The sequence below is a fragment of the Panthera leo genome, chromosome A2 (genome assembly GCF_018350215.1).
Source record: "Panthera leo isolate Ple1 chromosome A2, P.leo_Ple1_pat1.1, whole genome shotgun sequence".
Classification (NCBI taxonomy): domain Eukaryota; kingdom Metazoa; phylum Chordata; class Mammalia; order Carnivora; family Felidae; genus Panthera; species Panthera leo.
Window position 1 is genome coordinate 120573969 of NC_056680.1, and position 15808 is coordinate 120589776.

The following is a 15808-nucleotide window of genomic DNA, read 5'->3' on the forward strand; positions in this document are numbered from 1 at the left end:
ATGTAAATAAGATAAGAAAGTTTATAAGTAAACTTTTAAATAGCTTCCAAATTCTTTTTTGGTGGTAACCCAAAACGTTAAAGTTTTGCTAAGTTACATGGTAAGGTAAATTCACTGAAAATCTAGATCACTTCCAAATAAGAAAACACTAAGTATTAACATAGGTTTATCCACTTTTCTCTTTAGTTTCTCTGTATGCAACAGATTTGCACATGTTAGCAAAACCTGTTTTGTGCTCTTGTACCAGGAAAAAACACATTTCTAACTATGAAATGTATTCATAAATTCACCAATCTAGGGGTGCCTGGCTGGCTCAATCAATAGACCATGTGACTCTTGATCTCAGGGTTGTAAGTTCAAGCCCCAGGTTGGGCATGGAGCTTAAAAAATTAAAATATAGGGGCACCTGGGTGGATCAGTCAGTTAAGCGTCTGACTTCGGCTCAAGTCATGATCTCGCGATTTGTGGGTTCGAGCCCTGTGTCAGGCTCTGTGCTGACAGCTCAGCACCTGCTTCGAATTCTGGGTGTCTCTCTCTCTCTCTCAAAAATAAACATTAAAAAAAAAAAAAAGGCATCTGGGATCCCAATTAAAAGGGTCCTGTTGGTCACAGTCTAGAGCCTGGTGGTGATTAGGTATTTTGGAAACATCACCAGAGAAAAACAGCTCTTGAGCCCCATTGGAAAGGACCTTACAAAGCACTCCTGACCATGGACAGTGCTGCACAATCAGAAGGCACTGAGCCTGGGGTACATATCACATGGCTCAAGAGGGCTCCTCCTGAGCCCTGGTCCCATGCAGACGCTGGAGACCCACAAATCAAACTGACAAGGAAAAGAAACAGCCGCCCCCAAGGTAGACGGCTTCTGCTCAAGACACCTGATCAAGGCTTCATACATGAACTGAACATGACACGCTTTCTCCTCTTTCCTTTACTCTGGCATCGGCTAGGAAAGGTAATGCCCTTATCTTTATTTCCCAGGCCACTGGGACACCCTCTGGACTTTGGAGCAAACTTTTATTTCAGGCCGGGAGAAAATCTAACTTTTATCGTTGGTCAACTCCTGTGAATTTACACCATGAGTTGGAAAGGACCTCCCAGGAGGCTTTCATGATTCAGGACTCTGTTTGGCAAACCTCTACTTCTCTGTTTAGGGATAAATACAAACGAAGCTATGATCAGGGACTTCTTAATTCTTGAAATTCTTGTCACATTGCCACTAAAGCAACAACTGCCCAACAACGATCCCTAGACTCTCTGGCCAGTGTTGTTCTTGAGAACAGAATAGCCCTTGATTATCGTTTAGCTGAGCAAGGAGGTGCCACCTGGATTACACTCCTGGGAAAGTTGAAACTCGATTACATCATATCCCAAAACAAGGCGCTTGCCTTAAGAAGATGACTCCTTCCACAGGGTCTTTTTTTGATTTATCTGATTTTGATGGCATTGGGTCTTGGAGACCAGGGCTTCAAAGCACCCTGCAAACATTGGGGAGGACCCTGCTTATCATAAGAATCTCCCTGGTGCGTTATATTTTCTTAAATGCTTTAAATGCATGTTTGAGGCCACCAACCGCTAAGCAAATGGTCTCCCTCAGACTGGACCGTCCAAAAAGGTACAAAGAGGACAAAGTGACTTAACAGAATGTAAACCTGAGCTCGTAACCTGTGACTGTCACAGAGACAAAACGAAAACATCATGACCTGAGAATGCCACGCACAGGATCAACAAAGGCTTCGAGAACTACAGAGCACTAGCTGAGAGGGGCGCTAATGCCCTAAAGTTTGATCACAGCTCTCAGCAAAGCGGAGAGGCCGGTCCGAAAGGGGACCACTGTTTTTTGGTTTTTTTTAATTTTTTTTTTAATGTTTATTTATTTTTGAGACAGAGAGAGACAGAGCATGAACGGGGGAGGGTCAGAGAGAGAGGGAGACACAGAATCGGAAGCAGGCTCCAGGCTCCCGGCTGTCAGCACAGAGCCTGACGCGGGGCTCGAACTCATGAATCGCGAGATCATGACCTGAGCCGAAGTCAGACGCTTAACCGACTGAGCCACCCAGGCACCCCGGGGACCACCATCACACACAGGCCCAAAATAGCATCGCTTAGGTTAAGGCCCCAAATCGGTAAACCAGTTAATACCTAACCTAATCCAACCTAATTTTAACACCCCAGGAATGAATGTAGCCTTTAGTCAGTCAGCATAGAATTTCCTGGTCAACACTAGGAAATTTACTGTCAGACCTTCCTGCTCTCCCTAGGAGGGCAACCTTGCTTACAACGATGTACTCCCTGCTAATAAATTCTTCCTTGTTGATGTCCTCTGCCTTTAAGAACCTTTCTCTTGTTTGGCTCAGCAGAGCTCCCCTCTACTTTCTGGAAGGGATGCCGCCCAACTCAGGAACTGCTTGCTAAAGCCCATCGGACCTTCACCTTTACTCACTTGACTTTTTTTTTTTTTTAAACACCATGACCCAGGCTCCACCCTCAAAGAGCTCACAGTCTGGAGCAGACAGCCTCCCAGGAAGCTACTCCAGCGGTATGATAGATGCCGTGCAATGTCAGGGCATTGTTCACCCTGCCTCCTGTCTCTGAAGCAGAACTCACTTGGGGCATCAGACTGCAAGTTCTCATGGGACAGGGATGAGGTAGAAATCAATATCAGCACGAACAATGAGTCCCTGTGCCCCTGGTGACTGCGGACAGAGCTGCTCCCTCATCCCCACGGCCCTGGACAGGGCCGACGCGACAGGACGTCACTAAGCCTGGTTCCATGACATCACTCACACACACACGCCTCCAGGCCCTGGGTAGCACACCTTCAAGCTAAAGACACCTGGCCCTGCACACGTAGTTCCTTGTATAGGAACAGTGGTCCTTCCAAGGCAACAAATGCACATTTTTCAAGCCGGACAGAGTTAAAGCAGCTACGTGTTCTTACAACTGTCCTAATCAGCCTCCGAGAAAAGTAGAGGCCAACTGTTGTCTGCAAACTTCTGCAGCCTGGCCTGCCCCCTCCTCCCCCTCTGCCTGCTGTTCTCGAACCACAGAGTCAGCAAGAATTGACGTGCTTCTAGGGAAGGGACCACGGGCAGGAGGGGGGCTGGCGATTAATGCAAACCAGAGTTCCAACAGCTCCCACATGCCTTGCGGACTCAGGAGCGGGCACAGGGTCACACGCACCCAAGCCCCAGCGTCCTCCGTCAGCCTTGCTGGAGCTGGGCTCTCCCCTCTAGGACAGAGTCTTCCAAATGTTTTTTCAAGCACGACCCAAACGAGAATTACATTTTACGTCTTGAACCAGCATCCACGCAGGCACACATACCCACATCTGACCCAAGAGTATAAAATAATACTTCGTTCTGTGCACGGTGACTTTTGGTGTTCTGCTCGACCTCGTTTTCCAAATAATATGCTGGTTGCAACCCACCCAACTGATTTTATGATGCACTAACAAGTTCCAAAGCAAAGTTTAAAAAACGCTGTGCTGGGAGCCCAGGTCAAGGAGCTGTACCTCAATGTACTTTTTTTTTGGCTGGGGAATTCTCCCCCGGCAGGACGAAATGAGGTAGTTGATGAGTAACTACCCCCTGAGCTGAGGGTTTGAGTTCACGGGGAGGCTGCTCCTTGGACCTCAGGGAAGCCACGGGAGAGCGTGAACCCCTCCTGTGGCCCGTGTCCTCAAGGGAAATGTGGCTGTGCCCCCCACCCCGCTAGGTGCCCCACATGGTCACGCTGCAGGGCTGTGTCAGGCTGAGGCTCACGGCACACTCCAGAGCACCGGGGAGCCTGCTCAGGGCCCCCTGTCCGCAGCCCCGGTGAGCCAGTGCTCTCAAGCCATCAGGACCCTTTCCGTCCGCCTAACCGCCACATCCCCAGCACCCAGGCCGCTGCCGCACCTGTCACTGATGGGAACGCCCCCTACCCTGCCCACACAGTCCACAGGCCGGGACCCGCTTAGGGGGGACGATGTATGGGTCTTATGAGGCAGTAACGAAGTGGAGTGGGCTCAGTGTTGTAGAAGCAAAACAATCCAGCTCCCTCCCACTAGCATAACAACTCCTCCAAGCAGAAATAGGAAGAAAGAGCACAAGTCGGAGCAAATCCAGCAGGGAAGTGTCTCCTCAAGCCCGGCAAAGCCCAGAAAAGGAGAAGAAGGGGCCCCAAACGCCAGCTACCCCATCCACGTCTCAGCCTCCTGAGTCCCCGAGTGACTCACTCTCAGCAGGATCCCTTTCCTGGGCCATCTGCCCCGTGCATAGCGGGGAGGTAGAGGAGGGCAGGGCACCTACGAGGGGAGCCCCGGCCACAGAGTCAGGCAGCCTGGACCAGATTCCAGCTTCTCCTCTTAGGTGGCACCTTGGGCAAGTATTCCCTCACTGCTCTGGGGCTCAGTTTCTGCCTCTGTGAAGTGGAAACACTACCAGCCTGCTTTCCAGGACTACTGGAAACATGAGGAATAAATGGCACATGCTCTACACTGTGCCTGGCGCCCAGTCAGGGTGCTGAGTAGACAGTCACTGTTCTCATCACTACGACTGGCGCATGTGTCTTACCAAATCTCCATTATGCCAGTGTTCCTCTGTAATGCGTCTGCCAGCTGGGCAATCCCCTTGGCCGTGATCTGGTTCTGGATAAGCCTGAAAGAAGAACATATCTTGTATCAGATACATGATACTGGATTAAATCTGCCCCCTCTGTTAAGGAATGGTAAGGGCATGGTGGGCATGAGACGGGGTCCGGGGAAGCGCTGTGTCCACGTGACGTTTAATCTGGCTGACGCTGTCCAGATCAGATCTCCAGGGCATCTTTTAAGACGTTTAATTTTTTGGTACATTTCTAGAGTGAGCCTAATAGATCTGTGCACTCACACGTAGGTAATTTAATACACGAACCCAGGTATGTATGTGTCGGCATTTTTCCCATTTTTTCCTGCGGGGAGGGAAGAGGACGATTCTCCTGCTTCCACTCGTGGGTCCCAGTGGGAAAGCATCGATAATGGGGCCTCTAAGGGCGCACCCCATTATGTCTAGTTGCAGTGATCCAAATGAAACCAAGGTTTCCAATAGAGCTGGGGAGCCCAGGCGATCTCTGAAGTGCTCCCCTGAGCAGCTATGCTTCCGACCCAAGAAATACACCCAAGAAATTCACCCAAGGCACTGAGGTGTCTCTGCTTCATCACAGGCCCACTCCTCACTCCTGGCTATTGGTAGAATAAAAGCCTACTGCTCAACTTGACCCTAAGAAATCCTGGCCACTGACCCAAGAACGCAGCCCCACCAGGAAGACAGGGTTGCCCCGTCATGATTGATGAGATTATAGAAATTAGGCGAGAAGGGGCCAACCCCATGAAGAGGCAGTCAGTGCAGTGGTTCAAAGCTCCCCTCCTACACACACACCCTCCACCCCCTACTTCTCAGCCACAGAGCCTTGAAGAAATAAGCTTACACTATCTATGCCTCGGTGGCCTGATCTGTAAAATGGGAGTAACCGAGGTTTCAGTGGGAGGATGTATAAAGGAAGTAGTCCTCACAGTCTCTGCCACAGCACCCGATGGCAGGGAGCGCCTGTCACCATTACTGCCCGAGCACACGGGACTGTGGCTGTGCTGTGGAGGGGCCCCAATCTCCCAGCCACATGCCCCAAAGGGGTGCGCCTGGGCTCAGTGGCAGAGGTGACGACTCCCTGGTAAGAACGACCACAATGTAACTCGGACATTTTTGCAAGAGGAGCAAAGATAGAACCTAGAAGTGAGCAGAGTCGTGCATTCAGCCAAACTCTGCCGCTTCCTAATCCCCTCCTTCACGATTGCCACCACCACCACCACCACCTACACTTTGCTGAGTGAGCTGCTTCCAGCCACGACCTGGCAAGAGGCCGGGCAGGAAGGGAGCCAATGAGTATGGCAGTGCTCAGGCGCACCTGTCCCCTGGGGCCACCTTCGAAGACAAGGGCCAGTGTGATCTGTGCACCACCCAACAGCCAAGACGCTCTCTAGCCCTGTTCTAGCTCTGTTCTCCCTCCAGGCCGGGCCCCAAGGGAAAGAGATAAAAGAAAGTCTACAGGCCAGAAAAACAACAGCAAAACAGACATAAAAGTAGCACAGTCTGGCTGTTTTGCAGAAATTAACAAGGTTATCTAAAACTCATACAGAGGGGCGCCTGGGTGGCTCAGTCGGTTAAGCGTCCGACTTCAGCTCAGGTCACGATCTCGCGGTCCATGAGTTCAAGCCCCGAGTCGGGCTCTGGGCTGATGGCTCAGAGCCTGGAGCCTGCTTCTGATTCTGTGTCTCTCTCTCTCTCTGCCCCTCCCCCGTTCATGCTCTGTCTCTGTCTCAAAAATAAATAAAACGTTAAAAAAAAATTTTAATAAAAAAATAAATAAATAAAAATAAAACTCATACAGAAGCACAAGGGACCCAGAATAGCCCAAACAACCTTGAGAAAGGAGGACAGAGTTGGGAGACTCACCCTTCCTGATTTCAAAACTTACTGCACAGTTAGAACAATCAGGACAGTGTGATCCTGGCATAAAGACAAACAAACGGATCAATGAACTAGAATAGAATGTCCAGAAATACACCCATACATTTATGGTCAATTGAGTTTTGGCAAAAGCGTCAGGGCCATTTAACAGGGAAAGACAGTCTCTTCAACAAGCGGTGCTGGAACAGCGGGACATGCCAAAGAAGGAGTTTGGACCCTTTGCCTCATATCACACACAACAGTTAACTCCAGAAATTAGCGTTTAGGATCAAAGACCTCAATGCAAGAGCAAAACTATAACACTTAAAGGAAATCTTAGGTGTCAATCTTTGTGACCTTGGATTACGCAACAGTTTCTCAGTAAAGTATCTAAAGCACAAACAACCAAAGAAAAAATAAATTGGACTTCCATCAAAATGAACAGTGTTGGTGCTTTAAAGGTCACTAACAAGAAAGTGGAAAACCCCACAGAGGAAATACATGCAAATCATGTATCTAGTAAATGTCTAGTATGCAGGATGTTATAAAGAACTCCAATAATTCAGTAATAAAAAGGCAGATAACCCAGGGTGGTCAGTTGGTTAAGCGTCTGACTCTTTTTGGCTCAGGTCATGATCTCAAGGTTTGTGGGTTCGAGCCCTGTTTCGGGCTCTGCGCTGACAGCGCCTGCTTAGGATTCTCTGCCCTTCCTCTGCTCGCACGCGTGCACCTGCTCTCTTCGCGCCCTCCCTCTCTAAACTTTAAAAAAAAAAAAAAAAGGGCAAAAAAATTAAAAATGGGCAAAGGATGTGGAGACATTTCTCCAAGAGAGACACACAAAAAGATGCCCGATGTTAGTCATGAGGGAAATAAAAACCAAAACCACAATAAGACACCACTCCACACCCACTAGGATGGCAAGATTCGAAAAGATGGACACTGACGAGTGCTGGTAAGGATGCGCAGAAATGGGAGCCTTCCTACGTGACTGGCGGGGACCTAAAGTAGAGCAGCCACTCTGGAAAACACTTTAGCAGTTCCTCAAAAAGTTCAGAACAGAGTGGCCATTTGCCCTGGCAATTCTATTCCTAAGCATATACCCAAGAGAAATGAAGACGTATGTCCACACGCGGACATGCACACGAATGTCAAAGGCAGCATTATTCACAACAATCGAAAAGGCAACGTTATTCACAACAACCAAAAAGTAGAAACAACACGAATGTCTACCAGCTGATGAACAGACAAAATGTGGAATATCCATATAACGGAGTGTCAGCCCTACGGCGCAATGAAGTTCTGACACGTTGTAGGATGTAGATGGGCCTTGAAAACCCACGTAAGTGAAAGAACACAGACAACGAGTCACACATTGTAGGATTCCATTTCTAGGAAATGCCCAGAACAGGCAAATCCACAGAGACAAAAAGTAGATTAAGGACTGGGGGAGAAGGATGGGGAGGCTTAATGCACACTGGTATATTCCAGTGGGGGCGGTGGGGAGGTAAAACTCCCCTACAACTAGATCGTGGTGATGGTCGCACAACTTTGTGAATACGCTAAAAACCACTGACCTATACATTTTATTGTCTTTTTAAGATTTTATTTTTTTAAGTAATCTCTACACCCAGCGTGGGACCGGAACTTCCAAACCTGGAGATTGAGAGTCATACACTCCACTGACCAAGCCAGCCAGGGGCCCCTGACCTGTACATTTTTAAAGGGTGAATTTTATGCACGTCCATTTTATCTTACAAAGTATCTTTTCTTGGGGCATGTGGATGGCTCAGTTGGTTAAGCATCTGACTTTGGCTCAGGTCATGATCTTATGGTTCGTGAGTTTGAGCCCCGCGTTGGGCCCTCTATTAGCACAGAGTCCACTTCAGATCTTCTGTCCCTGTCGCTTTCTGCCCCTCCCCCACTCTCACTCACACGTTCTCTCTCAAAAATAAGTAGACTTTAAAATATACGAAAGAGAGAGAAATATATTACTGAGACAGCACATGCGTGCACATACGCAAGCATGAGCTACGGAGGGGCAGAGAGAGAGGGAGAGAACCCAAGCAGGCTCCATGTGACAGCACAGAGCCCAACATGGGGCTCGATCTCTCAAAAATTGGGAGATCATGACCTGAGCCGAAATCAAGAGTCGGGTGCTCAACCGAATGAGCCACCCAGGCGCCCTCAAAAAATATTTTTGCATTTAAGATTTCATTTTTTAATTTTTAAAAAATATTTATTTTTGAGAGAAAAAGAGAGAGAGGATAAGCAGGGGAGGGGCAGAGAGAGACACACAGAATCCGAAGGCAGGCTCCAAGCTCCGAGCTGTCAGTACAGAGCCCGACGTGGGGCTCAAAGCCACGAACTGTGAGATCGTGACCTGAGCCAGAGTCAGTCGCTTACCTGACTGAGCCACCCAGGCGCCCCTTAAGATTTTCTTTTTAAATAATCTCTGTACCTAACACAGGGCTCACACTTACAAAGCCAAGATCAAGAGTCGCATGCTCTATCGACGGTGCCAGCCAGGCACCCCATCTCAAAAAATATTTTTCAAAAGTAGAACAGGAGAATTACAGGCCAAAATCCCTCATGAAACTAGATGCAAAAATTCTCAATAAGATACTAGCAAATCAAATTCAACAGTACATTAAAAGAATTATTCACCATGATCAAGTGGGATTCATTCCTGGGCTGCAGGGCTGGTTCAGTACTCGCAAATCAATCAATGTGATACACCACATTAATAAAAGAGAGGATAAGAACCCTATGATCCTGTCAATAGATGGAGAAAAGCATTTGACAAAACACAGCATCCTTTCTTGATAAAAACCCTCAAGCAAGTTGAGATAGAAGGAACATACATTAACATCATAAAAGCCATATATGAAAGGCCCACAGCTAATATCATTCTCAATGGGGGAAAAAGCTTTCCCCCTGAGATCAGGAACATGACAGGGGTGTCCACTCTCACTACTGTTGTTCAACATAGTGTTGGAAGTCCTAGTCTCAGCAATCAGACAAAATGAAATAAAAGGCATCCAAATTGGCAAAGAGGTCAAACGTTCACTCTTTGCAGACGACATGATACTTTACCTGGAAAATCCAAAAGACTCCACCAAAAAACTGCTAGAGCTGATACAGGAATTCAGCAAAGTCACAGGATATAAAATCAATGTACAGAAATCGGCTGCATTTCTATACACCAATAATGAAGCAACAGAAAGAGGAAGCAAGGAATGGATCCCATTTACAACTGCACCAAAAACCATAAATACCTAGGAATAAACCTAACCAAAGAGGTAAAAGATCTGCATACTGAAAACTATAGAAAGCTTATGAAAGAAAGTGAAGAAGACACAAAGAAATGGAAAAACATTCCATGCTCATGGACTGGAAGAACAAATATTGTTAAAATGTCAATACCACCCAAACCGATCTACGCATTCAATGCAATCTCTATCAAAAGAGCACCAGCATTCTTCACAGAACTAGAACAAACAATCCTATAATTTGTGTGGAACCACACAAGACCTCGAATAGCTGAAGTAATGTTGAAAAAAGAAAACCAAAGCTGAGGCATCACAAACACAGACTTTAACTTTTCCTACAAAGGTGTCATCATCAAGACAGTATGGTATTGGCATAAAAACAGACCACAGATCAATGGAATAGAATAGAGAACCCAGAAATGGACTGACAAATATATGGCCAACTAATCTTCGACAATCAGGGAAGAACATCCAATGGAAAAAAGATGGTCTCCTTAGCAAATGGTGCTGGGAGAACTGGACAGCAACATGCAATGGGCCACTTTCTTACACCATACACAAAAATAAATTCAAAATTGATGGAAGACCTAAATGTGAGACAGGAAACCATCAGAATCCTACAGGAGAAAACAGGCAGCAACCTCTTTGATCTTGGCTGCAGGAACTTCTTACTTAACATGTCTCTGGATGCAAGGGAATTGAAAGCAAAAATGAACTATTAGGACCTCATTAAGATAAAAACCTTCTCCACAGCAAAGGAAATAATCAGCAAAACTAAAAGGCAACCAATAGAAGATATTTGCAAATGACATAACAGATAAAGGGTTAGTATCCAAACTCTATAAAGAACTTATCAAACTCAACACATGAAAAACAAATAATCCAGTGAAGAAATGGGCAAAAGACATGAACAGACACTTTTTCAAAGACATCCGGAGGGCTAACAGACACATGAAAAGATGCTCAACATCACTCATCATCAGGGAAATACAAGTCAAAACCACAATGAGATATTATTTCACACCAGTCAGAGTGGCTAAAATGAACAACTCAGAAAACAACAGAGGTTGGCGAGGATGCAGAGAAAGTGGAACACTTTTGCACTGCTGGTGGGAATGCAAACTGCTACAGCCACTCTGGAAAACAGTGTGAAGATTCCTCAAAAAATAAAAAATAGAACTACTCTACAACACAGCAATTGCATTACTAGGAATTTACCCAAAGGCTACAAAAATGCTGATTCAAAGGGGCACACGCACCCCAATGTTTATAGCAATGCTATCAACAATAGCCAAATTATGGAAAGAACCCAAATGTCCATTGACTGATGAATGCATAAAGAAGATGTACAAACATAAAATGGAGTACTACTCGGCAATGAAAAAGAATGAATCTTGACATTTATAACAATGTGGATGGAACTGGAGGGTATTATGCTAAGCAAAATCAGTCAGTCAGAGAAAGACATATACGATTTCAGTCATATGTGGAATTTAAGAAACACACCAGATGAACATAGGGGAAGGGAAGGAAAAAATAAGATAAAAACAGAGAGGAAGGCAAACCATAAGAGACCCTTAAATACAGAGAACAAATTGAGGATTGCTGGAACGGGTGGGGTTGGGAGGGGGATTAAATGGGTGACAGGCATTGAGGAGGGCACTTGTTGGGATGAGCACTGGGTGTCATATACAAGAGATGAATCAGTGGGTTCTACTCCTGAAGCCAAGACTACACTGTATGTTAACTAACTTGAAGATGGAAGGAAGGAAGGAACGAAGGAAGGAACAAAGGAAGGAACGAAGGAAAGAACGAAGGAAGGAACGAAGGAAGGAACGAAGGAAGAAAAGGACTCAAAAAGAAAAAAAAAAGGAAACAAAACAGATGAACATATGGGAGGGGGAAAAAGAAAGAGGTAAGTAAAACAGAAGAGACTCTTCAGCATAGAGAACAAACTGAGGGTTGGTGGAGGGAGGCGGGTGGGAGATGGGCCAGGTGGGTGATGGGCATTAAGGAGGGCACTTGTTGCAATGAGCACTGGGTGTTGTATGTGATGAATCACTGAATTCTACTCCTGAAACCAATATTGCACTGTATGCTAACTAGAGTAAAAATTTTAAAAAAACTTGAAAAGTAAATCATAAATAAAAGTAGCACAGCCTGAAATTCTGAGGTTCTCTGAGTTACCATAAATGTTTCAACGTCTGGTTGACTTTCAGCATCTCTGCCAAGCTCTCTGCCACTTCATCATCGAGTTCATTTTTGGTGAGCCTAGAAAAGAAAGCAAGTGTTTACTCAGGGGAGCCCTACCTGGCACACATTTTTAAATGAGTTCTCAGAAGTGGGATCCCAGCCCAGATCTCTCCAGCTCATGCTGCTAATCGCTTGCTGAACTGAGCAAACAGCCAGGCCCCAATCCCAGCCTCTGAGCCCCATAGACAATAAATAAGGCTCATTTCTAGTGCAAATCCTGTCCCCAAGCTCCTACTCCTTAGTCCTGCTGCCACAGAGGAGCCCACGTTCCCTGCCCATCTTTGCTGCACCCTCCGTTCTCACAGAAGCTAGGGGCTAAGGCCCACTTCCCAGGCTTCCTCCAGCCCCCAAGTCTCCCTGAACACCCCTGACAGCACGTTACCAAAAAGTCTGTCATATGAAGACCTAGAAAAGCCTGCCAACTGCACGTTAAAATGTGCTCAACGCTTTGCTCTGAGGCCAGTTGCGAAGGACCCAAGTTCAGTGAGTCAAGGTTCAGGAAGCCTCTTAGTTGTTCCTAAAAGCAGCAGTGGTCTGGATAAAGCACTCAGGGCTAGAAGCTCCCGGCTGTAAACAGGATTGGACCCTGTCACGCCAGTGGATGAAAGAATAAATAAGGAAAAAGAATGACATAGAATATTAAACAATCGTTCCTCACAGGGCAATTTGGTAGCGCCTAGCTGAATTTTAAATGTGTTATACTCTGAGTCAACGATCACACTTCCGTGTGCAAAGATGTACGCACAAGGATCTACACATGCAGTACCGATCGCCGCGTTGCACGGTTATACCGTGAAATGTGAACACATGTAAGCATCGGCAGGGGCTTCTGGGAAACTAAACTGCAAACACCCATTCAATGGGATGCTGTGCAGCCCTTCAAGGGAACGAGGGATAGAGAGAGTGAGGCAGAAGATGACGCTATTTAAGAGCGCTCCGGAGCCAGACATGCCGGGCGTGTGTCGCCTACTGGCACCACAGCCTCAGGCGGGCGGCTTAACTTCTCTGGGCCTGGGTTTTCTCACCAGAGAAATAAGGGTGAACAGTCACGGTACAGACATTATGGGGTGGCTATGAGTCAACACGTATAAAAGGCAGAGAATAATGCATGCTGTACCATCAGCCCTCGAGAAATGCTGGGTATTGACATTCTTACTATCTGTGTAGAGTAGTGGTTCTCAGCTGGGTGCTTTCCCCTCCAGGGGACATTTGTCAACATCTGGAGACATTTTTGATCATCACAGTTGTCGGGGGGAGGGGGGGACGTACTGCTAATGGGTAGATGCCTGGGATTCTGCGAAACATCCTATAATGAACAGGACAGCCTCTTACAAGAAAGATGATTTGGACCAAAATGTCAATAGTGTCGAGATGGAGAAGTCAATAGTCAATAGACTACTGACTCCGTCAACAGACGGAGAAATCCTGACATAAGAGGACACGTAAAATGCGGACACTACACGGTTGAGATGTTTTTTTAAAGTCATTTGCTAAATGCGATTCCATGTTGTAAGAAAAGCGATATACACACAAGCATGCATTCAAGTGCTAGGAGGCTAGAAGAGAAAGGTTTGGTCTGGGAAACACAAGGGAGGAAGTACTTTCACTTCCGACTTTTCGAGTTTCTTACAGGTTTTGTTTTTTTTTTTTTTTTTAGATATTTCTTTTAAAAACATTTTTAAGGATTTTGTTTAGAGGAAAACCATTGAAAATGCATCTAATGGCCAGCAGGTCTAATATCAGAACTCTCAAGATGATGAGACTGTCGTGCTGAACCAACTTCGCTGATAGCTCACGTGCACTGAGCCCAAACACAAATCCCTCCCTTGGAAGGCAAGTAGCGAAAGTACAAAGAAATAAAATTGAAATAGAGCAAATGAGAAAAAGGAAACCAAAACCAAAAAAAAAAAAAAAAAAAGCACTGTCAGAAGGCAGCATACACTAAATGAGTACGAAGAGGGGTGAGGAACATGGGCTTCCGGGGAGAGGTGACAGGTGGGCTGGGACCTGAAGGCCAAATCGTGGTGTGGCTACTGGAGAAGGAGGAAGCAGCATGAAGAAGGCAGTTTAAGAGGAGGTAGGGAGAAAAGTGTGAGCCAAGTGCATGAAGGTTGGGCTCTGCAAGGCGTATCTGAGGGTCTCGTAAGCATCATCCTGACAGAATGGCCAGCCTTCGGGTTTTCCTGAGGCTGAGGCTGAGGCTGAGGCTGGCAAAGGCAGCTAAGGTGGAACCCATGCTCCTGGGGTCCCCGTCCCCCTTCTGTACACCTGTCTGTGCTTCTAGGAATGGCTGCTTTCTATTCTAGGAAGAAATTAAAACTATCAACCCAACACTGAGGAAAGGCCTAGAGACTTTTCAATTAAAGGCGGCTTTTCAGTTAGGATTCCAGGCTGTGCAGTCTCTGGAAGAGTCCCTGAGACCCAGCCTCTCAAAATGGCTTTGCTTATTACCAGAATATTCTCAGAGAGGTGTTCCACTGCAGGGCCTGGGCGAGGCTCTTTCCACCCTCCGTAGAGATGCCGTTGAATGCAAGACTAGGAAGGAAAACACTTGGGGTCAATTATCAGAGACACGTCTACACTTGGCTTTGGCTTCAGTGACCGAAACACCCGGAAGATGCTGCTGGGAGGTGGCTCCTGACTCGAGGCAGGAAGCAGAAGTGCTCAGCCTTGCCTGCTGTTGTTCCAGAGCATACTCCCCGAGCATCAGGACAGGCACAGACGTGTCAAGGAGAGTCCAGACAGGACATGGAACACCAGTGACACCTGGTCACAGGCAGACGGGGGTGCTGGGAGGGCTCTGCTTCAGGTGGCTGACGTTTTCCAGGTGCCCATCGATGAGACCTGGAGAAGTTTCCTCTGTTCTCATAAAGAAGAAAGTCTGCTACTGCCCCCACTATGTTGGGCTCTCTTTCAGTGTTAGGAAGGACCCGAGCAACACCAAGATGCCCAAGGCGCTGAGATTTGGCCCGAGGCCTCCAGGAAGGCCAGGGAGGAGGATGTCTTTACTGAGATGAAGGGTCCCCCTCTGTCTCAGCACTGTCCTGTGAATGCGGAACAGATGGCATCCCTTTCAGTTTTGTCTGGACTTAAGAATTCCTCCCTACTTCCAACTCCCAAGGGACCCGGGCAGACTGCTGAGAGGTCTCTTCCCCGCCATGGCAACGGCCTAGGTCTTAATCTGGGTGGTGGTTACGCTGGTGTGTACATTCGTCAAGTCACCAAGCTGAACGACGAACAGTAATGCCTCTAACGTGTCAATAAAGATGTTCTTTAAAAAATCCCACACACGCACACACAACTACCTTCTCTCTTAGGAAAGCCAACCACCCGCGTCCCTTCGGCTCCTCCCTGGCAACCACGAGGTACAGCCGAGTGACCAGGTTGGACCCTGGGGACAGCGGGTCTTGGAAGGCAGCGCTTACCTCAGGTTGGTCAGGCTGGGGTGGTTCCTCAGAGCCTCTGCAAAGGCCTTTGCTCCTTCGTCACCGATTCTGTTGCCCCACATCCTGAGGGCAGAGGCAAGACGGTGAACGTTAGCCTGCGCTCACCACTCACTTTCTGCTGGTGGCCGAGCCCACCGGACACTCACCGGCAGATGTCTGTCCTCTGTCCCTGGAGCCGTGGCCTGGAGCAGATTCCCACACCAGCCCCTTAGTGAGCTGCTCTCGGTTTCCACTTCAAAGGGAAATGTAAGGGTAAGAGCAGCAGAAGCCTCGGGAACAGAAGCCCATCAGGTACTTGCACAATTAGAGACTAAGTTCACGCCGCTGGGCTTTCCGAGAGGCGTGGGGGGGGGGGGGGGTGGGCAGGGAGGTGTCT

General features: G+C 47.3%; 1 protein-coding gene across 3 annotated transcripts in view; it reads right to left on the reverse strand.

Moving 5' to 3' along the window:
- NOD1 (nucleotide binding oligomerization domain containing 1) overlaps positions 1-15808 on the reverse strand; it is a 76078-nt gene that overhangs the window by 7715 nt on the left and 52555 nt on the right. For all 3 annotated transcript variants that reach the window (XM_042921387.1, XM_042921396.1, XM_042921407.1), the window contains 4 exons: positions 15412-15495; positions 14438-14521; positions 11921-12004; positions 4557-4640 (listed from right to left, as the gene is read on the reverse strand). In XM_042921387.1, the coding sequence (XP_042777321.1) occupies positions 4557-4640; positions 11921-12004; positions 14438-14521; positions 15412-15495 (336 nt within the window). The remainder of the gene's footprint in view (positions 1-4556; positions 4641-11920; positions 12005-14437; positions 14522-15411; positions 15496-15808) is intronic.